The 24921-nt window shown below is 38.5% G+C and overlaps 2 protein-coding genes and 1 long non-coding RNA gene across 3 annotated transcripts; 2 read left to right on the forward strand and 1 right to left on the reverse strand.

Moving 5' to 3' along the window:
• Positions 1–688: 688 nt before the first annotated feature.
• Positions 689–4305, forward strand: gpr37l1b (G protein-coupled receptor 37 like 1b). Its single transcript, XM_079826882.1, has 2 exons — positions 689–1495; positions 2336–4305. Exons 1-2 carry the CDS (start codon positions 869–871, stop codon positions 3176–3178), a joined length of 1470 nt encoding a protein of 489 aa, XP_079683008.1. The 5' UTR covers positions 689–868; the 3' UTR covers positions 3179–4305.
• Positions 4306–14149: 9844 nt separating this feature from the next.
• Positions 14150–18059, reverse strand: LOC307132216 (uncharacterized protein). Its single transcript, XM_079826388.1, has 5 exons — positions 17662–18059; positions 17355–17447; positions 16923–17162; positions 15961–16167; positions 14150–15830 (listed from the first exon to the last, which is right to left on the reverse strand). Exons 1-5 carry the CDS (start codon positions 17693–17695, stop codon positions 15754–15756), a joined length of 651 nt encoding a protein of 216 aa, XP_079682514.1. The 5' UTR covers positions 17696–18059; the 3' UTR covers positions 14150–15753.
• Positions 18060–18467: 408 nt separating this feature from the next.
• LOC307132217 lies at positions 18468–22873 on the forward strand. The gene is made up of 4 exons (XR_013817268.1): positions 18468–18567; positions 20189–20331; positions 20407–20788; positions 20885–22873. It is a non-coding gene; the product is annotated as an uncharacterized lncRNA (long non-coding RNA).
• The last annotated feature ends 2048 nt before the right edge of the window (positions 22874–24921 follow it).

Here is a 24921-nt window from a genome sequence, read left to right on the forward strand (position 1 = left end):
ATCACCTACCTAAGCATTGTTGCAGACCATGTACACCCTTTCATGGAGACGATATTCCCTGGTGGCTGTGGCCTCTTTCAGCAGGATAATGCGCCCTGCCACAAAGCAAAAATGGTTTGAGGAGCACCAACGAGTTTGAGGTGTTGACTTGGCCTCCAAATTCCCCAGATCTCATTCCAATCGAGCATCTGTGGGATGTGTTGAACAAAGGACTTAAAGGATCTGCTGCTAATACCTTGGTGCCAGATAGCCTACCACAGCACACCTTCGGGGGTCTAGTGGAGTCCATGCCTCGACGGGTCAGGGCTGTTTTGGCAGCAAAAGGGGGATCAACACAATATTAGGAAGGAGGTCATAATGTTATGCCTGATCGGTGTATATCGCAAACTCTGCTTAAAGGGATCTATCTATCTATCTACAAAATAAAACTTATAACTAAAAACTATACAGACAGAAAAAGACAAAAAACAATAACATTTTAAAATAGATATTAATTTGTAGCCTCTTGAATTCTCCACAGCTTGACCACAGTGCAGTAAATTATAATTATAGTGAAATTATAGTGCTTTATAATATAATTGTGATGCCAGCAGAGGGCAATCACACCCATCAGTCAGTGTGGGACAACAGCAAAAGGGGGTGTGACTCCATAGACCCCTATTGAGAGGGAGCAGCCATCCATAGCTTTGCTAAGAGAGCTGCTCTGTGGCCAACAGGATTGCAGAAAACAGAACATTTTGGCACAAGGGATCCCAAACTGCAGTAGTGCATTCTCCAGGGTTTACACTTCAGTCTCTGCAGTCTGTTTTAGGTACTGGCTTTAAAGTAGTTTCCTCTGATTTGTATATTACTGGACTTTGAGTTGAAGATGGGGATGAGAGATTATAAACTGATTTATTTTATGACTCTGGCTTTGCTTCTGAGTGCTTGTGCTTCAGAAGCAAGCCAAGGAAAGTCTGGACTGAAAGAGCAAGACAAGACACCTGTAGAAGAGGAGAGTTTTGATCAAGAAGATTCACAAGAAAGCACGCAGCAAGAAGAAGTGCTCCCTGTGAAAGATGAAGATAAAGGATCCATGGACACACAAACTACAAGTCCTATGCCCTTCACAGATATGACCAATTCTTCACTGGCTGAAATTGGAAACAGCACTGACATGACTTCTGGACATGTCCCGAGTAGCAATCCAACAAAAAGGAGCATCACAAAAATCCACAATCCTTTGTTTCCCATCACTGACAGCTCTTACAGCGCCTATGGGATTCTCTTTCTGGCTTTTGTGGTGTTTGCCTTCGGCGTTGTGGGCAATCTGGCGGTAATGTGCATTGTTTGGCAAAATTACTTCATGAGGAGCGCGTGGAACTACTTTCTCGCAAGTCTAGCTTTTTGGGATTTTCTGGTGTTGTGCTTCTGTCTGCCTGTTGTGGTCTTTAATGAACTCACCAATAAGAGACTGCTGGGGGATTTCTCCTGCAGAGTTGTGCCTTATATAGAGGTGAGGCCCAAGTTTTAAGTTTACTTATAATCTTGATCATTTTCACATGGTCTAATTTACCTGAAGAATATAAATGTGGCCAAAAGTTTAGCTAGTGCCAGCAACACTATTAGTTCTGGATTACTAACACTACAAACCATGTAACTTTACCTTTTCTCTTTAACTTAAATGTTTTCATATAACATGCAGAATGGACAATTATAAACACCCATGTAGAAGACATCTAAAAATCTTCATGCAAATCTATAATCATTATTTATAATAATCTAGAGGGTCGCACAAAATATATGGACCTACCATGTTTGGTTATACACTGCCCGCTGTTTGGATTTAACTAGGCAAATGCTTAAGAGTTTATGATTGGATCATTATTGCAGTGATTTTTATATTTCTAGCATGTTATATGTTTGGCAACAGTTCTTCAAACCCTAAATTAAGCTTTTCATTTCTTAAACACCCATGTAGGAAGACAAATCATGGTCATATGTTTCATTCATGAATTGGCACCTCTGAGTCCAGACCTTAAATTCATTGAAAGTCTTTGGGATGTGCTGGAGGAGACTTTACAGCGTCTGGAGGAGACTTTACAGACTCTTGCATTGTCAATACAAGATCGTGACCAAAAATGTATGCACCTCTTTATGGAAAAAACATCACAACATTTATTTCCATCAAGAGGTGCAACAATGTTTGGTCAAGATCCAATATAATTATCGCCTTAATGGGATTGACCAAAATTTTTATACGGGTGCATCCCTACTAATTAATTTTGACTGTATCTCATGAACAAAATCATGGAAAACACAAACATAGCAATGATGTTATTTTCACCCCCTCCAGGTAACGTCTCTTGGTGTGACAACCTTCAGTCTGTGCGCTTTGGGAATAGACCGCTTCTACGCTGCCACAAGCTCCCTGCCAAAGGCCAGACGAGTTGAGCGCTGTCAGAAGGTCCTGGCCAAGCTGGCCGTGGTGTGGATTGGCTCTATGGTGCTTGCAGCTCCTGAGCTGCTCCTGTGGCAGCTGCATCAGGTGACACCATCTACTCTGGGTGACCAAGTGGACACCTGCATCATGAGTCCATATCCAGATCTCCCTGAATCCATCTATTCTCTCATTATCAACTACCACGACGCACGCATGTGGTGGTACTTTGGCTGTTACTTCTGTCTACCCGTTGTCTTCACCCTGCTCTGTCAACTGGCCACCTGTCACGTGTCCGGCGGGAGTGGAAGTTCTCCCAAGCGGCCTGAGGAGCGATCCCTGTCCAAGAAACAAAAGCTTCAGCACGCTCAGCAGGTCGAACGGCAGCTCAACTGCACGGTCATGGCTCTAGCGGTGGTCTATGGTGTCTGTACGCTGCCGGAGAACGTTTGCAATCTGACCCTGGCGTACGCTCCCATCCAGGTGTCCGAGGAGGTGTCTTCTCTTCTGGCCCTCATAAACCAGTTTTTCCTGTTCTTTAAGTCATCCGTGACGCCAGTGCTGCTGCTTTGCCTGTGTAAATCTCTGGGACAGGCCTTCATGGACTGTTGCTGCTGCTGCTGTGAAGAATGCCAACCGAGCAACTCTTCATCCACCCAAAATGTCGCTGAAGGCAAGCTCAAGACCACCAATGATGTGTCCTCCATTTTTTTCGACAAAGCCAAGGACAGTTCAACCATCTTGTCTATTGGAAGTTGAGTAGGGGGATCCTGTCCCTAACTGATGACATCATGAGATGACATGGAACCACACTTGCAACCTACCTTCTTCCCATCGTCCACAAGTGGCCATCTTTACATTTGCAGTTCTTACTGTTATGTTGGAGCAAGTTAGCGTTGTTCAATAAATCAGGCCAGATTGCAATTCTGCATGGTTTAGGTACAAACTTAGTGGGCACAACAACATTTTCAGTTAAGTTCTAAGTTTGGCATCTGAGGGCTAATTCACTCTTAATTATGTTGATAAATCTGAAACCCGAGATTTTTCATCCCATAATATCTCAGGATGGCTCAATGTACCTATAAAGTCTTAAAGGGATAATTCACCCAATCATTTACTCACCCTCCAAACCTCTATGACTTTTATGTCTTTTGTAAATGTCTCAATGTTTTTGTCCACACAAAATGATTGTCCATTGTTGTTTTAGACCCCGCTGACTTTCACTGTATGGACAAAAACAGTGAAAAAATTCTGCTGAAGAAAGAAAGTCATACTGTACCGGTTTGGAACAACAAAATTATGACAGAATGAACTATCCCTTTAATATATTCCCACAGGGTTTCCACTTAAGTCATTGTAATTTTGACTTCAAATGCCCCACACTCGTAGTTCTACAGACAAATATACATTTTACACATAGCTCCAAGTGTATAAATACTTAGCTAAACACTGTGAGATCAGAAATGCAGTGAATACTACCATATCACACATAACACATCATCTTGTTCATATAATAGGAAAACTTGCAAAACAAAAATGTAAGGAGTGTTTGTCTGTTACTCGGGCAAATGTTATTTATCACTAATTTTAATTAATGCCACTTTTTCATAACCACTGATCCATTCGTCTACACTGTTGATTGTCAACTTCTACTGTATATAAGCACTCATCTGTATTAGAATGTAAATAGATTATTTTTGAAAGCAAAAGCCCTAAGCAAACAAGCTTTTCAAGCCCCATTTTGTAGTATGGTAGTCCGAAAAGACAGAAATTGAATGGCGTATCTCGTAAAGGGACTGTTGAAACTTTTGCACATAGTTGCTTTCATAAGCAAAGTCCATAAACAGTTTATAAACCTCTATTCAATAAATGCCTTTAAATAATTGATGTTGTCTCATTCATCTTTGAAACCGCAAGAAATAGTGTCAAGAGTTGTACTAATCTCTCAAATGTCCATCAAGGCCTGAGGGAGAAGATTTGTCCTCGCAGACTTGGTTTGTTCATTCCCATAAGGTTTCTATTGTTCTGAAAAGGAGATGGAAGTTTCTACTGTGAATATCAATGGCCAGACTACGGCTGAGTTGCCAAGATACCGTCTAAACAATTCACGTGTTTTTCCAGAATGGCCAAATGTGAACAAAAAAACCCACTTGGATTTGTCACCTTTTCATGTCAATGGAGGAATCAAAGAATTTGTCAATAGTACAACGTTTGTACGCTCGTCATGTTCGTCGGTGTGCTGACCAGTGCACATGGAAGCAAAGACACTCAAAGGAGCCATTAGTCATAAAAGATGTGTTTTCGCAGACGGGATCTCGAAAAATTTGTCTTCAAACGAATCATCTAACATTCGGTCGACCGTGAAAGATAATAAACTGAATCAAAGATACTAATGTTTGGGTTAGACCGACATGTGTGCTCCTGCTGGGGTTGTTGGGCGGGGGGGTTGTGGTTTTGGCTAGCACTCAGAGCCTGTCAGAGATTCAGAAGACAAGTGAGAGAGGTAAAGAATGGCCTCATTAGAGAATTGAGCAGGGCTTTAAGAGAGGAGCTCCACTGACCATAATGACTGAAGGAGAACAGACGAGGCTCTGTTCCCTGTAATGAAGTTTGTGCCACAAATCAACAAATCTCCTCACAACACTCATGCCAACGCGACAGGAAACATTATACTACAGTAAATCATAGAATTGAAACAAAACACATCCATTAGGAGAGGTAGTTCTGACATGGTCATATTTGGATTTGGAAAGTAAAATTGTTATTTACTTCATGTCAGTTCAATTGCATTCAAATGTACTCTGTTTGGCATGACAGCTTTCATGCGGTCTGTCAAGCAATCAGTCTTGAGTTCTTATTGAGGTCACTTCCAGCGCTATGTCAGTTTGGGTTTAGCATCTACAGAATGTCTCTTGATGTCATTCTTATTAATATTTATATATTTTTTGAAAGTGTCATTATTTAAAATTGTTTTTTGACAATTTAGTTGAAGAATTGAATAATCGATGACCGAGAATACCAGTAAAAGAGATTAATCTAAACAGTCGATTTATTCTATCATTTATATGTTATAGGCATATTATATACACATTAAAGTGTTAGTTCACCCAAAAATGAAAATTCTGTCATTAATTACTCGCCCTCATGTCGTTTCAAACCCATAAGACTTTGGAACACAAATTATATTTTTGATCAAATCTGAGAGTTTTCTGAACTTAGTGTGAAGAACATTTTAAAGAAACTTTTTCCACTATAAAGAACCTTTGTGAAATTGAAGGTTTCCATGGATGCTAAAGGTTCTTGGCGAAACCATAGATAAAGAATCATTAGTTTGTTTTGACATTGATATGCAACATAAATTTGTAATTTTTCTGAAGAAAATGAGTGAGGTGTTTGCCCTTGCAAACCTATCCAACCCATAAAATTAAAGAACTTTCAAGGCCCAGAAAGGTAGTAAAGACATCGTTACAATAGTCCATGTGACTCCAGTGGTTCAACCTTAATGTTATGAAGCGACGAGAATACTTTTTGTATTCTCTATTCACGTAGGCTAAACACAGTGCAGCGCTTCCAGGTTCTATATGTCAGAATGTCGGCTCATTCATAACATTAAGGTTGAACCACTGAAGTCACATGGACTATTTTAAGGATGTCTTTACCTTTCTGGGCCTTGAAAGTTACAATGAAGTTGCTGCATGTGTGGTTCAAAAACCTCTCGGATTTCATCAAAAATATCTACAATTGTGTTCCAAAGATGAATGAAGGTCATGCTGGTTTGGAATGACATGGGTGTTTAATTAATGACAGAATTTTCATTTTTGGGTTTCATTTTAATGTCATGATAGCAAAACTGTGAATTGAAATGGAACGATTTCACTCAATTAAGCTTGGTAACATACACCGCAAGAACTAAGAGATTTGTTAGTTTTCTCGAGGTGGCAAGAACAAAGTTCGTTCTGGCCAGGACATTCCATTCTTCACGAGAAAAGCAGGTGCCGCACATTTAGTTTCTCTGCATTAACCCCGTCCACTTTAATGACTGACCAATCACACAATAGTTCTCGGACACCCACAAGAAAAAAGTTCTGCTCAGATGATGTGTCAAGAACAAGCAGCAAGAACTCCCAAACCAGTGCTGCGAGAACAAAATGACGTAATTTTGTTCTCGCAGCCCTGGGAGCAAGAACTTTTTTCTCTGTTCTTGCTGAGTATGTAATGGCCTTTAGTCTACAGATTTGCCATCATGCTCCAAAAAGAGAAAATAAACTGGGCACAAGATTGGTTGTGGTTGTGTCAACATAAAACCACAGAATAGTTTCAAATGTTATAAAGGGATTTTTTTTTCTTTCAAGTTTACTACAATCTTTTCCAAAAATGTCTTTAAATTAATATATTGTTATAGTGCGTGCAGAATTATTAGGCACATTGATTTTCTCATCATTTTTTTTTTCAGGCACATTTTACCTATTACAAACCACATTAATCTTATTAACTACTATTAATTTTGTATTAAGAATTCAATACTAGACATTGCAGTTAAGGCATGACCATTGGACAGTGAAATGCTCATTGGGTCAGACAAAACAGGTGGCGAAGAAAAGACACATGTTAAATGCTAAAGAATAAATAATTAAGGTATAGAATTAAGTGTGAAACAATCAGGAACCCTTTAGTCTCCAGCACCACAATTTTCCAGAACTGCAACCTTCCTGGAGTCTCCAGAAGTGAAAGGTGTCAGGATCTCAGAGACTTAAATTAGGTAAAGAATCTCAGAGACTTAAGTTAGGTAAAGAATCTCAGAGACTTAAGTTAGGTAAAGATTCCTAAAAAAATGACCCCCACTTAATAAGAATCACAAGCTGAAGTGTTGTAAAATACAAAAATACAGTTTTTTTTTATAGGCTTTATAGACAGGTTGAGAGTGACTCTCTTGAAGTCAAACAGTGGTACAAGAGGATGTGGTGCTGGTCCTTCAAGAGTCACTCTCAACCTATCTTTCTTCATTTTTGTGAGTCTTATTAAGTGGGGGTCATTTTTTAGAAACTTAAGTCTCTGAGATCCTGACACCTTGCACTTCTGGAGACTCCATGAAGGTTGCAGTTCTGGAAAATAGTGGCGCTGGAGACTAAAGGGTTCCTGCGGGTTTCACACTTAAAGGATTAGTTCACTTCAAAATGAAAATGTCCTGATATTTTACTCACCCCCATCTCATCCAATGTGTTTGTGTCTTTCTTTCTTTAGTCGAAAATAAATTAAGTTTTTTGAGGAAAACATTCCAGGATTTTTCTCCACATAATGGACTTCTATGGCAACCAACGGGTTGAAGGTCCAAATCAATGCAGTTTCAAAGGGCTTCAGTGGGCTTTGCACAATCTCTGCCAAGGAATAGGGTGAAACGATCAGTCATTTAAAAAAAAAAACTAAATTTTAAACTAAATTGCTCATCTTGCGCTGCTCTGCAACGTGCCAATGATTACTTAATCACATCGGAAAGGTCACGCTAGACGTAGACGAACATGTGAAGATTAATACAAACACTCTTTACCCCCCAAAAAATCCATCTCCATCTTCAAAATTGTCCGACATTGTTGTTTTACCTTTTTTTGCTAAAGGACGTTTGTATTAGTCTTCGCACGTTAGCTTTGTAAACACGGGGTGGTACTTCTGCCTACATCTAGTGTGACCTTTCCGACATGATTACGTAATCCATGGCGCGTCGCAGAGCAGCGCAAGATGAGCAATTTAGGTAAAAAAATTATATAATTTTTTTTTTTCTTTCAAAATGACAGATGGATTGGTTAGATAAGATCCTATTCCTCGGCTGGGATCGTGCAGAGCCTCTAAAGTCATTCGAAGCCCTTTGAAACGGCATTGATTTGGACTTTCCATAGTTGGTTGCCATAGAAGTCCATTATCTGGAGAAAAATCCTGGAATGTTTTCCTCAAAAAAAAACGTAATTTCTTTTCGGCTGAGGAAATGTAAAATGTAAAAATGATATCCATGTCAAAAACAAACTAATGATTCTATAGGGTTTCATGATGAATCTTTAGCATCGATGGCAACTTTCCATTGAACAAAGGTTCTTTATAGTGGAAAACATTTCTTTAGATTATTGTTCTTCACACTAAGAAAAACTAGTTATTTTAAGGACTGTTCATTGAAAGGTTCCGTTAAGGTTGAAAAACTCTCTTTTGGAACCTTTTATTTAGCCTTATATAAGAATGCATTGAAATTTAATTATTAACAGATGAAAGACAGATTCCATGTTTCATACCTCAAACCCCAGCTGAAGGATGCACTCATCAAATATGTGTGTACACCTTTAAGAGCTATTTTGGCATGGTCAAGATGACAGACTGGTGAGGTGAATCCAGGGCTTCCCGTTTCAAGTCACCCTCAGCAGACGTGAGAAAGTGGTGAGTGTCCTGTATGCGGGGACTCTCTTATTCTCAGACTAAACTCAATGAGGAAGGACTAATATGACCTGAATGTCCTGCACTTCTGAACAGAACGCTGTCTCTCCGCGCCTTGTTAAGGGACAATGTTTGTTTTGTTTCACAGAGTTCTGAGAGGGGGTGGAAGGGGACGGGGGGTCCGTGAGAGATTCAACACAGTTGCTGTGGCAACTAGTTTTGGCCCCTTGAGTACACTAACATACAAATCAGGGTCTGGACTGAGGTTCTGGGCACACAAAAAACAACGCAACCGGAGCCATGGACCACCGCGAATAGAGGACAGGAAATGCTAGTGAGTTTCATTCTGATTCACTAAATCATGATGCCAGTTTAAGGATAGAAAACAAGTTTTCCATTGCACTTTCTTGTCATACTTGTGTATTCAAGGCACATGGCAATCTAAAAACAAGAGTAGGTACTGCAATGGCTCCCGGAGAGGCCACATTTCCCTGCTTCTCAAGGGCACATCTCAACCCTTTTACCCCTTCATGTTGTGTGCCAAGGTTCCGATAGAGAACAGAATTGCACTGTGTGAATACATCTCACAGGCCATCCAACAATTACTTTTGATTGTGAGAAACAGAACATAAAACCGTCATATCATAGGATATTTCATGGCTCAGTTTTCTTTCAATTTAATCAAGTCCTCTTACTTTTTAGTCAAATGACAAAGGCTTTACAAACTGCATAGGCTACTAGTCACAGAACAGCAATAATAGCTGTTGATGCAATACAGAGGAAAAAGTTATTAAATGTTTTTCCTCACTTTGTGTTGTTAGAAAAACCAAACTACCAAATTCTCAAAACAAAAAAAATGTGGAAGTGTCTTGTATAAATATATCAATGCATGGGACAAGCCCACACAACGCCTAATGAAATTTATATAAGTATCAACAGCGCCCCCCAGCGGCCACAAGACTAGCTCACATTTGCATCATGATGATGGAGATGATCGGAGTCACAGGCGCAAAATGGAACGGAAAAACAACTATTTATTTGTTAACATTGAGTCACCTTGATTAAATTTTTGCCTCACTGTAAACTGGGCAAATGTATAAAGTTTAGATGTAAGAAAAACGTTTTATTATTACCCCATCAGCACTTTGAATCATTGACACAGCCTCGCTCACGACTCCTCAGGAAGAAGCCTCAAGATATTGAAAAGCACCCCAGTTCGTGTAGCTCACACACGGAACGCTGCGAGCTGGAAATTTTCTAGAAACCATTAGTTCCATTAGAAACCATTTTTCTAGAAACCTGTGACTGGTTTCTAGAAACCATTAGAAACCCCCCTTTCCAGCTCGCAGCGTTCCGTGTGTGAGCTACACGGACTGGGGTGCTTTTCAATATATTGAGGGCAAAGGTCATGGTAATATAAGAATAACCTGTAAGTTTCAGAGCTGAAAACTTCCAGTGTGTGTGTGTGTGTCTGTGTCCGCGAGAGTGTGTGTGATTTAATCATTGTGTTTGTTTGATATTTTGCGAGTCCTCTGAGCATTTCCCCAGAAGATACCCATATGGACTGACTGAAGCTCATTAAATATGCAAATCTTATCCAATCCTAGCCGTGGGCGTTTACTTCCAAGTGTTCAGTGCGGCACGCCCATCAAATCCGAGTGTTTTTCAGAGAGCCTCAAAACCAAGGCAGAAAATAGCCTATTACTTATTCATTATGATGTTTTTGAATGTAAAAACCACACAAACGTCATAAGTTGACCTCAGATAACAGTATAAAAAAATAAAAAAGCCAGTTCATGACCCCTTTAAGTCAATCCATTGTGCCATCAGCTTGAAAGATGGCCCTGGTATAGTCGAAAAATGGGTGGCTAAACTGATTCAACATCTCAATACAAGCAATAATTTATTCCACCCTATGGGATTTGGGTTCAGGGTTCAACTGTGTGTTTCTGGGAAAGGTTAAAGGCTATCTAGATAAGAGTTCTTATGTTGGTGCTGTCTTTATAGATCTAAAACGAGCTTTCCATACTGTTAATTACAAAGTTCTTTTATCTAAATTAACATATTTCAATTTCTCTGAACAAGCTCTCAAACTGGATAAAATCATACCTATCCAGTAGAAAGCAACGTGGTTGTGTTAAAGTCCTCATGAAATCTAAATCGATCTTATTTAATTTGTTAGCCCACATTACAGGTCTTAGGGTGAACAACTAATCCGTGCAAGCTAATACACAGAAAAAAATTGTTTGCCGCGGTAATCTTTAAACAAAATCTGAAAAGTAACTTCCGGTCTTGAATGGCGTTCCCTTTCCGATGACGACTATGCGCCGGCTTGGGTTTGAATATCCTTAACCACTCCCCTCCATCCGTTAGTCTGCTATGAGCGCAAGATGGAGAGGAGGAGCGCTGAAGTAAAACCCTACCCTCTATTCAATATTCCGTTTCACCTGGAAATACGTCACAGCACTGAAATAAAGTCAGTTGCAACTTCCGGTTCAATGGGACTTTAATGATTCAAAGTCCCCATTCTGTGAATGTCCAGTAGGGGTCCCCCAAGGCTCCACACTTGGTCCAATCCTGTTTACACTGTATATAAATGATCTGCCAGAGGCATGTAAAAATGTTGATGTTCAGATGTATGCAGATATGCTGTAATCTTTACACATGCTAAGAACTACCAAGAGATGGCATCCACACTTACATCTGCAATGGCTCACATTGATGACTGGCTCACTAAGTCATGTCGATCTCTACCTAAACATAAAAAAATATGAAGGTGTCACATTCTAATGCCCCTCCGCTGCATGGCTTCTTCCAAAGCGGTGGTAGTACACGCAGGGGTGGAAAAGGGGTTTCGAGGGAGGACGGAGTTCCAGCTAAAAAAAAAATGGTTCAATTTTATTTATTTTTTTAATTAAAAGGATTTGTATATTTTAGCAACTCAATAATCTACAATATAATAGCCACATATACACGTAATGTAATGTATAATAATAAAAACGTAGCAGAATATTCTGTGATAAAGGCTGCATAATGTCAACTTTTGTGATTGGCCAATACCGGCAGACTGCAGCCAATGGAAATGCTTCTCCATTGGTACGTGCTTGAGGTAAATTATCTGGAATGATGAACTGTGATTTTTGACCGAAAACCCGTTACTTTAACTGTTCTGAATTAGGATATATCTGGATCAATGTGCACTGACCGCCACAGTGTTCATGTCAGAGAACTCAGAGTCATGGATAGATGATAGCCTTTTAATGATTGCTTTGTATTAACACAGATGGACATGTGCAAGGTTGATCTAGAACAGTTAAAGAGAAATAATCATTAACATATAAATCACTTAAGTGATATAAATAAACTCAACATAAAGTGTCTTCATCCTTAAACTTCAAAGGATTGACGTCAATGATTCAGCGCATAACTCACGTGAGATAAATAGATTGCATATGCATATAAATGAATAAAACTTATAAACAGTATCTGCAACGAATACACTTGTAATACAACATTAATATTCAAATAACACTGGACTTACTTGTACGTTACTCATACAATGTCCTTAAAGTGCGAGCAATCCAGCGACTAGCGCTACGCATATTCTCAGTCTACTAAATGAGCGTAAGCTGCGCATGTTGCGCAATATTCTGTAACTTGCAGCGCTGATTCTGCGCACATCTCCGGTTATTATGCTGAACATGGAGAATTCAGAACATTAACAGATGCCATAACAGAAACTTTGAAATGATAAAGCTGTGTTAACATGCCTGAAATGATCCTGTCTATAAATATAATAATAATACATAAATGGTCATCTAAAAATGATCCGGCCGTCTTTCCCGAAAAGAGCTTGAATTTCCGTTATATCGAGTGAAATCAGATCCAGAATCGCACAGTGTAATTCAGAAATGCATGCGAGATATGCACAAAACACACACAAATGGCGAACCATGCTGGTCAAAATTGGAAATGCAATGAAAACACAGGCCAAGCATGTAATAATGATACCTGGAAAATAAAATAAGGATTAAAATGGATTTAAGGTAATACAGAAAAAAAAGAAATAAGAATGGTAAAAGCAGTTCTAGTCTAATTGTAGCCTAGATGTGAGGTAATCCATTTAGGCTAAACTCTTTGCTTATAGTATTTTATTTAAAATATGCACACATTCAATATTCACTATGTCAAAAGTGCAAAACGTGTCTTATAACATATTTTAATAAAATATGGCGAAATTCCATAAAAAAATATGAACAGTTTACATCACTGTATTATTACTGTGGGTCGTTGAATACATCTATCATAAACAGTTGTCAAATATTAAATGTTTAGCTAAATGTTGAATGTCTATCATTAATGTTTTAAAAGAAGGAAAAAAAATTCAGAGACATCGGTAGCAGTTTTCATAAAAATATGCCATTACAACAAATATTTCAAATATACTGTCTTTAAGTTGTTTCTACATAAGTTTAGAGAGTAACTGTGGAATTATTACAATGAAAAAATATTAAAAACGCAGATGTTGAATGTGCGATTAATTAGTTACTTTTTTTAATCGATAAATATATAACTGCCTTACAACTAGATTCACCTTTACATGTTTAATTGTTCATTTTCAAAGCACTAAACTGAGATGTACAGTAACCATCCAAAACATTCAACAGATTTATTTAACCTGGGGACAATTTATTTAGAAGGTTTTTGTGACCTCTTAAACTGTGCAACTCAAAAAACAAAAAAAAAACGTAGTGAATTTCGGCCATTTCCACCACTGAGTACACAGGCCTCTGTGAAAGGGGACAGTGTGATACCATTTAGGTGCACCACTTTTGGACAAAACGTATTGTCAGTAATAGACGGAAAACTCTGGAATAGTTTGCCCCTTCCAATAAGAGAATGTCCTACATTGAAAACCTTTAAAACTCACTTAAAACAGTTGCTTCTAGAAAACCAGACATGTACTCACACATTTATAACCCATACATTTTCACTGTTTATTGAATGCAGTATAGAGGTGGATGAACAATGTCTTTGCCATTATGTGTCTTTGTTTTTTGTTTTATCAATGTATATGTCATTATTATGTGTATATTTTACTCTATAGTGAATGAATGCTGTTTGATTGTGGGCTGTCTTCTTGTTAGTCTTATGTTACCTGCCTAGGGACTGCAGATGAAAAGTAGTTATTTTGACTAATTCTGGCATATTTACATGATGTATTTTTATACAACAATGTTCATTTATATGCATAATCCCTATCAAATAAACCAATACAATAAAACTAAATAAAAGAAGTGTACTTTGCAAGGCTGTGGGTTCAACAAACAAATGATACTTTTATTCAAAGGGGTCATCAGGTCACATATAAGACACTATTGTCAGGATGTACCAGCGGACAGAGGTGTAAAATAAGTGACAGGGACAAAAATGCACAGTCCAGAGTGGTTTTAAGAAAAATAATACAGAGGAAAATAAATTTGCTATACACGAATGTAAGTTGGCTATGCCAATGTACAGGACCAAAAAATACAAACGAGATTAAATCTCTCCTTCACACTACCTCCCTGCCCTAAAATGGCTGTCTGAAAAAATGAAAAACATAATTTTAGGGGAAAACCTATAAGTTACAAACAGGTGACAAAGCATAAACAAACAAACCTTCATGACATTTCAACCTTACAACATATATTATTTACATCTATTAGCATGTACAAAGCTCAAAACAATAAAGATAAAACATACATCCCAGGCTCTCTTCCTCCCCTATGAGGTCAGAACCCAATGGAGTAATCTTTGATGAGCAAATGCTAGTTTAAATATGGCTGCAAGCAGCAATACTGGAGCCAAGTGCAACAAAAGCAAATAAGGAAGCTAGCAGCAGACCAAATGAAAAAATTAGTGAAGACATTTGAAGCAAAAATGTTAAAACCCCACATTAAAACATTGAGTTGTATAGAGCCAATTTCATATTTTGTTTAATTATAGCGCCACCAAGAGGCACAATCCTACAATAGGTTTTATGTGTTTTCGGAGTGAGCCCATACATATGTGTGTAAATTTTGGTGAAAATATCTTGTTTTGTTTAGGAGTTATAGACTTTTTATTTGAAAAAACACATAAAAAATTACTGACACCTGACTTTGATTGGATTTTACTACCCCTTACTATCAATATTTTGACATTTGGGTATTAACTTATAGCTATCGACCTTTGTTTCCAAACTTCTGATGCTGGTTTCGTCTCGATCGGACGAGTGGGTTTGAAGATATCAGCTAACGTTTTATAAACGCTAAATTACCACGCTGCACAAACCAAAGGCCGAAACCTGGCAAGTCTGGTGTCGTTGGACTCGGCAAGGATTCAGGAGACAAAAAACATTACTCCCATGAAAATAAGTCAACCACACCCAAAGTTATAAGCGTTTGAAAAAAAGAATTCTTTTTATTCTTTTAAAAAAAAATTTATATCAGACGACTCAGCATGCCGTCCTGAATCTAACGAGACCACTTTGATTTTTGGACAGACGGTTCAGAAGTTATAAGCAAAAATAGCAATTTTTTGGAATCTCTGGACCAGTAGGTGGCCCTGCGCCGAAACGCTCCATGTTGCCTCAGGTCATGCTTGTGATGACATGTACCAAGTTTGGTTTGAATACGATAAAGCGTTGCGGAGATATTGCCTTTTGTATTTTTGCAACAGCTACGTAAAATTTGTTTGCGCGTTTATCGAAAAACGATTTAACTAATCAACTTGAATTCCATAACTTTTTGTCAGCATGGTCTGAAGATGATCTGGTAAAATGTTTGTGAAAATTCCTCGGAGGAGTTCGCAAAAGTAGGTTAATTAAAAATGGCGGGAAAATCATCGTCAAATTATAAAACGTCATATGTGCAATCGAATCGGCTTGAGCCAAGGAATCAGAGGAAAAAAAACACTCTTCCGAATCCTCCGGATCCAATCGTCTCTCCCACGTTATAGAGAGTCTCAAAGGAGTCTGAAAAACAAAATATGAGAAATATATGAGCTTGCTAGATCCTTTGTTTTATATTTAAAATATCAGTGCAAACAAGAAAATAATAATACTGTTTAAAACAATGTTGGAGGAATAATGTCTGCGGATTGACCGTTATTTGGCTGGACGCCGGAGGGATCTGGATCAGGTGATGATGGACCAGGATCGGGCTCTGGCTCCAGATCCGCTGGAGGAACAAACGGCTCCACAACATCCTCAGCACCGAGACAACAGCAGAGGAGCGAGCGCCTCATAGCCTGACACACGTTCCTGAAGAAAGAACGATCTCCTTTCCTCTTCTTACAATCGGCAGGTTTTTCTGAAATGAAGAAAACAAAACTGAATTATTAGAAACATCTCTGACGCCAAATTAGGCTGTGATATAATGACATAACTTACATTTTACTGTTAAAGGGGTGGTTGCATGCGATTTCACTTTTTTAACTTTAGTTAGTGTGTAATGTTGCTGCTTGAGCATAAACAGTATCTGCAAAGTTACAGCGCTGAAAGTTAGATATTGTCTTTTAAAGTTATGGCAGTTTATTGCCTACAAAAACGGCCGGTTTGGACTACAACAAGCTTCTTCCCGGTTTGTTGATATCATAAACCCTTGCTATTAACATAAACACTGCCCCCGTGAACACGCAACAAAGTGGGCGAGGCCACGTCGCAGTCATTACGAAAGAGAGAGAGCTGTTGCAGAACTACAAACTACATTTGGCCATCTAACCAATCTAAGACCATTGCGTTTTTCAGAGGGATGGGCTTCATAGAAGCAGGAAGCAAACGAGCCGCTCAAAGGACAGTGGAGACAGCGGTGTGGAATAAAGGTAAAATATAAGAATAAAAATACGGCGTTTTAAAAAAAAAGAAGTATTAAGACATGTTATACTGCGCCCCATTAACACAACCAAGCTTAGAAAAAAACCACGGAACCACCCCTTTGATTCCAGAAAGAAAATTTCAGCAAAAGGAAATTAAATGTGACTGTACTGTGACTGTCAGAATGAAATATGAAATAGCAAAAATCTCCATCTGTACACTTTACACCGCCCAGCTTTATTTCAGTCTCACCTGTTGAGCTCCTGTTCACTGGTGAAGCCTCCATAAGGCCATTTGAAGTCTCCGTTGGCTCGACGGGAACTTGACCTGGCAGCGGAGGGCACATCCACTCTTCGAGGCTGTCGGACCTGGACAAACAACAGTCGCTGGAACTGCCCTGTTCGCTTAGGCTATCCGACCGATCGCCACTCCATTCGACGATGTACGTGCCTCGGCTGCTGAGGCTCAACGACTCTCTAGAGAACCACCTCACTATATTGTCAGAGAGGGACAAAGATGATATGGACATGATGCTTGGTGAAGATATTTCTTATCATATTAATAATCAATGTCAGTGGTCACATCAAATTGTTACTGTATTTATTTATTTTTCAACTTTCTATTTTCAATGACACATTATTTGATAACTGAGCAATAACTTCTTCAATAAAAGCCTATTCTGACCTCTGCGTAAGAGTTTAGATGGAGTGGATGGACGTCCATCGTCCTGGCTCTCCCGGCTGCCGCTCTGCCACTCCCTCTTCCTGTCCGTCTGACCTGTGGACACAGAAACACAAAACTCAGAAGACATAAGTGCTAAATGTGTAGGAAGCTCCTGGATCTGTGTCTGGGTCGGTCATCAGAACAGAACAGGGTCTCCAAACCTCCTGACCAGCCGTCTGAGAGAAAGTGGCTCTCCTGGATTTGGAGAGGCTGGAATATTTCAGAAACATAACATCCCATAAACAAATGAAACACCTAAAGCACTCACCTCCTGTTTCACCCATCATATTCGCCATCGACATCCTCCTCCAATCTGGAATAAAAACAATACAAAACACAAAACACAACACAACACAATACAATACAATACAATAAACTCTCCTCAAAAATACTCCTCCCAGAAAAATAAAAAAATAAAAAGAAATAAAATTTGAAACTCCTAAAATAAGAAAAGAACAATAAGATAGCACTATATAAATAATAAGAACTAAAACTCAAAAATATAACTCTGTGTAAAGGATATCTCCTGCGTTGTTCTTCCAGAATAAAACTCTTGTCTCAGGAATCGTCCGAACAGCTTCAAAATCTCAGTCAGCACAGAAAATATTCTGCAAAAGTTTTTGAATTCGCCTCGTCTCTCTCAACAACAGATCGCGATCAGTGCGCCTGCATATGAGATCAGAATCAATTCATAACAATGTTCATAACATGCGTCGCCATAGCAACTAAAACTCAAATCATTCATATGAGCAGAGCACGTGACCGCGCATCGATCTAAACACATTTATTGAATAGTTATGAACTTAATTTGGACGTTTTCTTTAATAAAAAGTCTGAATCTGTTTCATTGAATCAGTTCAAAACTTTGAATCAGTGATTCCTCTGCATCATCATCACTCAGAAATGCTAGATATCTCTACAATTACCAGGCGGACGTTTTCCAGAAATGTCCCCGTTTTTTACAGCTCGTTCAAAACAACCGGCATATACATTGCAAAAAAGCCCAACATACAGCAGCTGCTGGGGCATCATGTTGTAATTCTTTCACCAGCGGATGGCGCTGTGAGCTGCGCTGACTCTACTTGGTCGCGCACGCAGCTTCATGATGAACGTCACCGAAAGCAGACCGCCATTATCGTCAAATATCTAAAGAAACATCGTTATCACTTTCAAGGTAGTAGCATACTACCATACTAACATACTACATATAGTACAAATTACTATATGTGTGTGTGTGTGTGTGTGTGTGTGTGTGTGTGTGTGTGTGTGTGTGTGTGTGTGTGTGTGTGTGTGTGTGTGTGTGTGTGTGTGTATATAAATATAAAAGCTAAACAATTACACCTTACCCTAGCTCACAACAAATACATGTGCAGAATACACACATACTTAAATACATGCATAAAATAAGCCTAAAATGCAAAATAACAAGACCAATTAAAGATAGTAACAGTTATTTCAAGCACAAACGTAACAAAACATTTGAAGTAAAAGAAAAAAAGTAATTTATACAATATAAACTTGTGAAAATTAAAGTATTAAATACAATTATATTTGTTAAATAGTTTTATTCCATATTTATGTTGTTTTATTTGTGTAATGTGTTTTTGTTAAATCATGTTCTAATATTGTTTTGAACGGCTTGTGATTTACAGTGGTGGTTTTACTATGAACTGTTTTCATTGTTTGATTGTTTTTTTGTTTTTGTTTTTGCGGGTGCAGTGAATTGTATTAAAACCAGACCAAAAATCGTAATAATAATAAAACTAAATCATAATAATTGTTAATGTTAATAATAATATAGGGAGCCCAGCCCACAACGACAACAAAAAACATTCAAAAATATATTGTCCCTGTTTTTAATTAATGGACAGGCCTAATAACAAATGAGATTTAGTGATATTTTGACCACTCAAATCGGAAATGTCCAAGTTTCCATTTCAGAAATCTGGTCACCTTACTCTGCATGCATCAAAATGTGTTGCTAAATACTTTTATTTATTTATTTTTTACTATATTTTTCTATATTATTGCATATGAATAAAAAATGTTTTAAATAATGTTTCCTTGTATTAGTTTAATGGTGAATTTTTTAGTTCGTATTATTTTAACTTTTTTTTCATGGTATTAAAATGAAAGTTTATGTATGTGTGTTTGTGTTTAGTTGAGTTTCATACTTCAGGCTTTTATGGCGCATATACTATGATATTATTAGACTATGATTAAGATTTTCAAAGAGGGGAAAAAAACACCTTAATTTTATTCAGAAGCTCAAACTGAGCAAAAATGTGTAATTTTGTGCACCTGCTGATATTTATATTGTCAAAACGTAAGATGAAATTCTGATAGCTTGTAATGTCAGTCAGTGAGATCTTTATAATAGTCTTAAAATGCATATAAATATCTGTTGTCACTCTATATTCCCCAATAATGTCTTAGTAAGATTATATTGAAATGCTTTCACGATCTAAGCTCTGTAGTTTTTGATGACTGAGAGATGAACAAATAAACTCAAAAGCCTGATGGATCATATTTGATACTCACATTTTAACATGGGTTTCCTAAAACATTATGTATGGATAATCAAACTATCAATCAGACAACAGTAGATTGTGTGCAGATGTTTTTTCAGCAAAGTTTTGATTATGTTTATCATGATCAAAGAGGCCTTAGAAATGTACATATCAAATATTATACAATAGGCTTTATAGGGTTAATAATATTAATATCTCTCACTCTGGGCTGCCAAACCCCTGCTCTTATCGATACAATTAAACTCGCTTTCTGTCGTTTATCAGTTGATGCTCAAGGTCTGGGGGAGTAAGGAGGAAGCATCCCAACTGGAGAAGTGCGAGGCGGCTGCTCTCATTGTGGAGGGAACAGCTCATCAGCTAATGTCGTCGGATGGAGAAGTTGATTGATCCATACCTAGGAAACTTCAGTGAGGTCTTGTGTTAGCAGATTGTTTGCCAAGAATATAAGCTACCGTGCATTGGGGTGTTTTCTGCCATTTCAGGTTGAGTTTATTGAGATCCATGCCCTCCAGTCAGACCAGGAGGAGATAGACAGCCGTTTGTGCTCCGCCTGCATCATGCCGTCAAGCTGGGATTCAAGTCGGCAGTAGTGAGGACCCTGGACACCGACATCTTCTTCATCCTTCATCCTGCATCACGCTGACACCATCAACCTTGTCATCTACCTCGACACTGGCATGGGCCGCCACCGTCAGCTGGTCAATGTCCCAGAGCTGGCCACTCCTCTTGGGCAGCCGGACTGCAGCAGCTGCTCGGCTACTGTGTGTTTAGTGGTGAGGACTGCACCAGCACCTTCAAAGGCAAGGGCAAGGTGACACCGCTCAAAAAGCTCCAGAAGAACCCCAAATTTCAAAAGGCTTTCAGGTTGGTGGATGAATTTTAGACAATTGAATTTGAATGTATTGAATATAATATTTGGAGAGAGCAAACTTAGCAATTATCCCAACAATCTTCCTCCAGTCAGCTGTGCGATGAGTGGAAGGTGAAGTTGGAAGTGCAGGAGCAGCTGGAGGTCTTCACGTGTGTGATGTACAGTCAAGCATGTGAGACATCAGTCAAGCCGGTCAGGAGCAAGATGCTCAAGAAGATTGTGGGAGAAGACGAGACCCTCAGCATTAAGTCGAGAGTCGATTTTGCTCGCCTGCCCCACTGCCAAGACTCACTCATCCCTCACATCCAGCGGGCAAGCGGGCAGCTGAGCCGATCTTCCGGAGGCCTTAAACCCTATGACGAGGGTCAGGGGTGGGAGAAGACGGACGGAGGGATTTTGGAGCCTGTCTGGTAGGGATGGGCGATATCTTATCGTTTGCGATATACCGGTAAAAATTCTCCCCACGATAAGAATTTGCCTTCCCGCGATAATAACGATAAAGCCTAGTTGATGGCGCGACCCATCCGCACCGTGCCACCGCTGGCCGTCTCTTGATGCCCTAAACGTTATTACTTTATGATGGCCGCGGTGGCTGCGTTCGTCACTCTGTATAGCTGAACGGGGGTTGGAGAGAGAATTTCTTGTGGTGCCCCCTCAGCACTTGGTGCTCTACGCGCAGTGCTTGATAGGAGCTGCGGCACTGAATCCGCATCTCACGTGCAGAACGAAAACAACTATGGTGGAAGCTGCGGAAGAGTTCATAGCTAAACGAGGGGCTACCTGAGGGCAATCTGAACCATACAGATGTATTTTCACTCGCTGAGCACTTGGACTGAGCACTTAAGAGATTCGCTCTGTCTCAATCGATCGGTAAAGCACACTATTTCAGTTAATCTCAATGAATGCGCAGTGTATATGACGCACATTAAACACTAGTGTGAGGCGCGCGACTGAGAGCGCTCAGTGTTTCACACACACTCAAAGAGAGAGCGAGAGAGTCTTATACCAAACAGAATTGACGTGCTACATGTAAACAATATCCTTTGTTGCATTTTCCTGTAAAGTAATGGCGTTTATTTGGAATTATTCAGCCTTTCGTGAACAGGAAGAAAGGAATGCACAAACGGGAATCTCATTGGCTGGCGCGCACCTATTACTGTGCCTGTTTTGATTTCAGCCAATCAGTTGGAATGAACGCTGACAACGTGATTAATATTCATGAACCCAGAAGCTCATTATTCCTTAGTGCAGTTTATTTTTATTAGTAGAATAATTCGTGGTATTATTATATTATCAACTCAAATTACTGAAGTTCTATCATTAAATCATTATTTTCAACTTTTTTGTAATCTGAAGACATTTTTGGGATAATTACTTTTGCTGTTTCTGCTATTTTTACCACTGTTTGCACCATGTATGAATAAATACAGAATCGGTTTACATGTAAAACTTTTCATTGATTTAAAAATTATTTTTGTTTGTATTGTGTGACGTTTTTTAGCACAGTTGCACTATTTAAACATTTCCTGCACTTTTACAGAAGACAATTATATCTGCAACTTTTCAATTTCTGAAAAGGCTGGTGTGGAATTTTACATAAAAAAATTATTAAAAAATTTAAACATGGGGAATGATACTACATGTATCGTCATTGATATCGTTATCGCAATAAATACTAGAAAATATCGGGATAAATTTTTAAGTCCATATCGCCCATCCCTACCTGTGATCAAAGCTGAATTTATCATCATTACTCCAGTCTTCAGTGTCACGTGATCCTTCACAAATCATTCTCATATGAGGATTTGATGCTCAACAAACATTTATGATTATTATCAGTGTTGAAAACAGTTGAGTACAATTTCTATTTCAGATAAATGCTGTTCTTTTGAATCTTCTATTCATCAAATAATCCTGGGGAAAAGTGAGCAGATTCAGCACAAGAGACTTCTTTTTTTTTTTTTTGTTAAGTAGGCCTACATATCCCAGTCTGAACTGTAGAACTGTAAGGCTTTGAATATTAACACCTGAGCACTCTTGTGGGTTTGCTATTGTCACAATTAAAAACCGTATAAGGGTAAAAACATGACAGGCAGACATGATATAAGCAACACAGCTACAATGAATAACATCGATACTGGGTGTGCGAATTATCAAGAATTGACAATAGTCAATTGTATTGGTGGCACCAAGGGGCCCCCAAATAAAATTCTGCTTAGGGCCCCATAAAGGCTTGGGCTGGCCCTGATTGTGGCTTCTTCCTGAGGAGTGTTTTATCGACTAAACGTTACACATCTTGCCACAGTTTATTAATTAGCCTAGTATTATTATAATTATCATTATTGTTTACATGAACAAGACGCAAATGTATGTCAAATTACAAAAACTCTAGCCTAGGACAGTTGCAGAATTATAGCAGAGCACAAGAAAATTAAACAAACTGTAATACTATTAACAAATAAAAAGCAGTTCATAACTGGGAATAATTAATTGTTAATAATAACTGGTAATTTAAAAAAAAATACAGATTTGGTGTTTTGTGGAGGTTGAAACTGTTACAATATAAATAATTATCTGTAATGTTCAAGAATCCCGACATGCAAGATAAATCCAGCGGTGTAGAGTCATCATTCATTTAGTACTTGAAGTGACGCTTCAGTAGCGAGGATATCATTTCACTTGATTCAATTCCTCTGTCCTCTCGTCTTTTCCTTGCGTCCTTCCCTCGCACCCTGAAGGGGTGGAGATAAGACGCGTGGAAAGGAAGATAGGAAAGGAAACGAGAATGCACAAATAAGAATTGAGAAGCACCCCTAAAGGGGCCATTCACACAGACCGCGGTTTTCTATTGCCTTGCGCTACTTTCCCATTGTTTTTTGTAAACACGCTCAACTACGGCAAGGGAAAAGTCAACCACAAAATTATTATTTTATTGTATAACAAGAACGAACAACATAGGCCAGGGGTGTCCAAACTCGGTCCTGGAGGGCCACTGTCCTGCAGGGTTTAGCTCCAACTTGCCTCAACACCTGTCTGGAAGTTTCTAGTATGCCTAATAAGACCTTGATTAGGTTGTACAGGTGTGCTTAATTGGGGTTGGAGCTAAACTCTGAAGGACAGTGGCCCTCCAGGAGCAGGATTGGACACCCCTGACATAGGCCTACAATACAGAGGATCACAGTGTATTATTATCCATTACATTCATAATAGCATCAAAGGAAACAACAGAAAAACAACAATGTTTTAACAACATTAAAAATAACAAAAATAAACTATACTGGGGAAAACTCACAACAAAAAAAATCCAAAAAGAGAAGAATTCAAAAATTCTATACATCCGTTTCGCTCTTTATTTCTTGCATCTGTTAGGGCCTAAATATAATGTTTAAGTTCAGTTTTAAATAATATAATGTTAGGTTTATTATTTGTCCATTTCTGTTTGGGTAGCCTACACGTTATTTTCCATACGTAATTATCAAGTTAACCACCAAATTTTGCTCCAACCTCTTATTTTTGTAAAACAAAAATATATCTTTACCAGATAGATCTTTAGTTTTGTGAATTTAAATATCAGATAATCAACATCAATCCAACATAAACATTAAATGAATAAATGTTTTATGGATTCTTCTTGTTTTACAAAAGATGCATGTTGTCTCCATGTCCCTAAAACATCTTGAGACTTGTTTCACTGGAAATCAAATGAATAACCGTATATGTAATTTCTTTAATTTTATTGGTGAGACAGTATTTACTGGGTAAACTCCAGCAGTCCTCTTTCCATTCAATCTGATGATTATACATTAAGTACCACAAAATGATTGATATTATACATGATTTAGAAATTACTTTACAAAAACGTATTGAAATGATGGTACACAGTGTGCGTACGGGGGGGGGGGGGGGGGGTTGCTGATCGGAGTTGCCATAATGTGGTAAATAAACTGAAACTGGATTTGAAATAGGTTTTACAGACTTGAGGACAAAATTTTGATTTAACGTCACATTTATTTCACATAAAGCAAATAAAAAATAAAATTCATACGACTAATTCAAATGGGGAGAAAACAGAAGTTTCACTTCTGCTGTGACAAACCCTAATAGCAAAGACATTACAGTCAAAAAG

The sequence above is a fragment of the Gobio gobio genome (assembly GCF_949357685.1).
Source record: "Gobio gobio genome assembly, chromosome: 10".
Lineage (NCBI taxonomy): Eukaryota > Metazoa > Chordata > Actinopteri > Cypriniformes > Gobionidae > Gobio > Gobio gobio.

Excerpts from the sequence above, each read along its gene's own strand:
- gpr37l1b (XM_079826882.1), top strand. The coding sequence starts at position 869 with ATGGGGATGAGAGATTATAAACTGATTTATTTTATGACTCTGGCTTTG. Across the intron at positions 1,496-2,335 it reads GAGTTGTGCCTTATATAGAG|GTAACGTCTCTTGGTGTGAC; the intron begins GTGAGGCCCAAG and ends CACCCCCTCCAG.
- LOC307132216 (XM_079826388.1), bottom strand. The coding sequence starts at position 17,695 with ATGTCGATGGCGAATATGATGGGTGAAACAGGAG. Across the intron at positions 17,448-17,661 it reads TATGATGGGTGAAACAGGAG|GTCAGACGGACAGGAAGAGG; the intron begins GTGAGTGCTTTA and ends CTGTGTCCACAG. Across the intron at positions 16,168-16,922 it reads AGTGAACAGGAGCTCAACAG|AAAAACCTGCCGATTGTAAG; the intron begins GTGAGACTGAAA and ends TCTTCATTTCAG.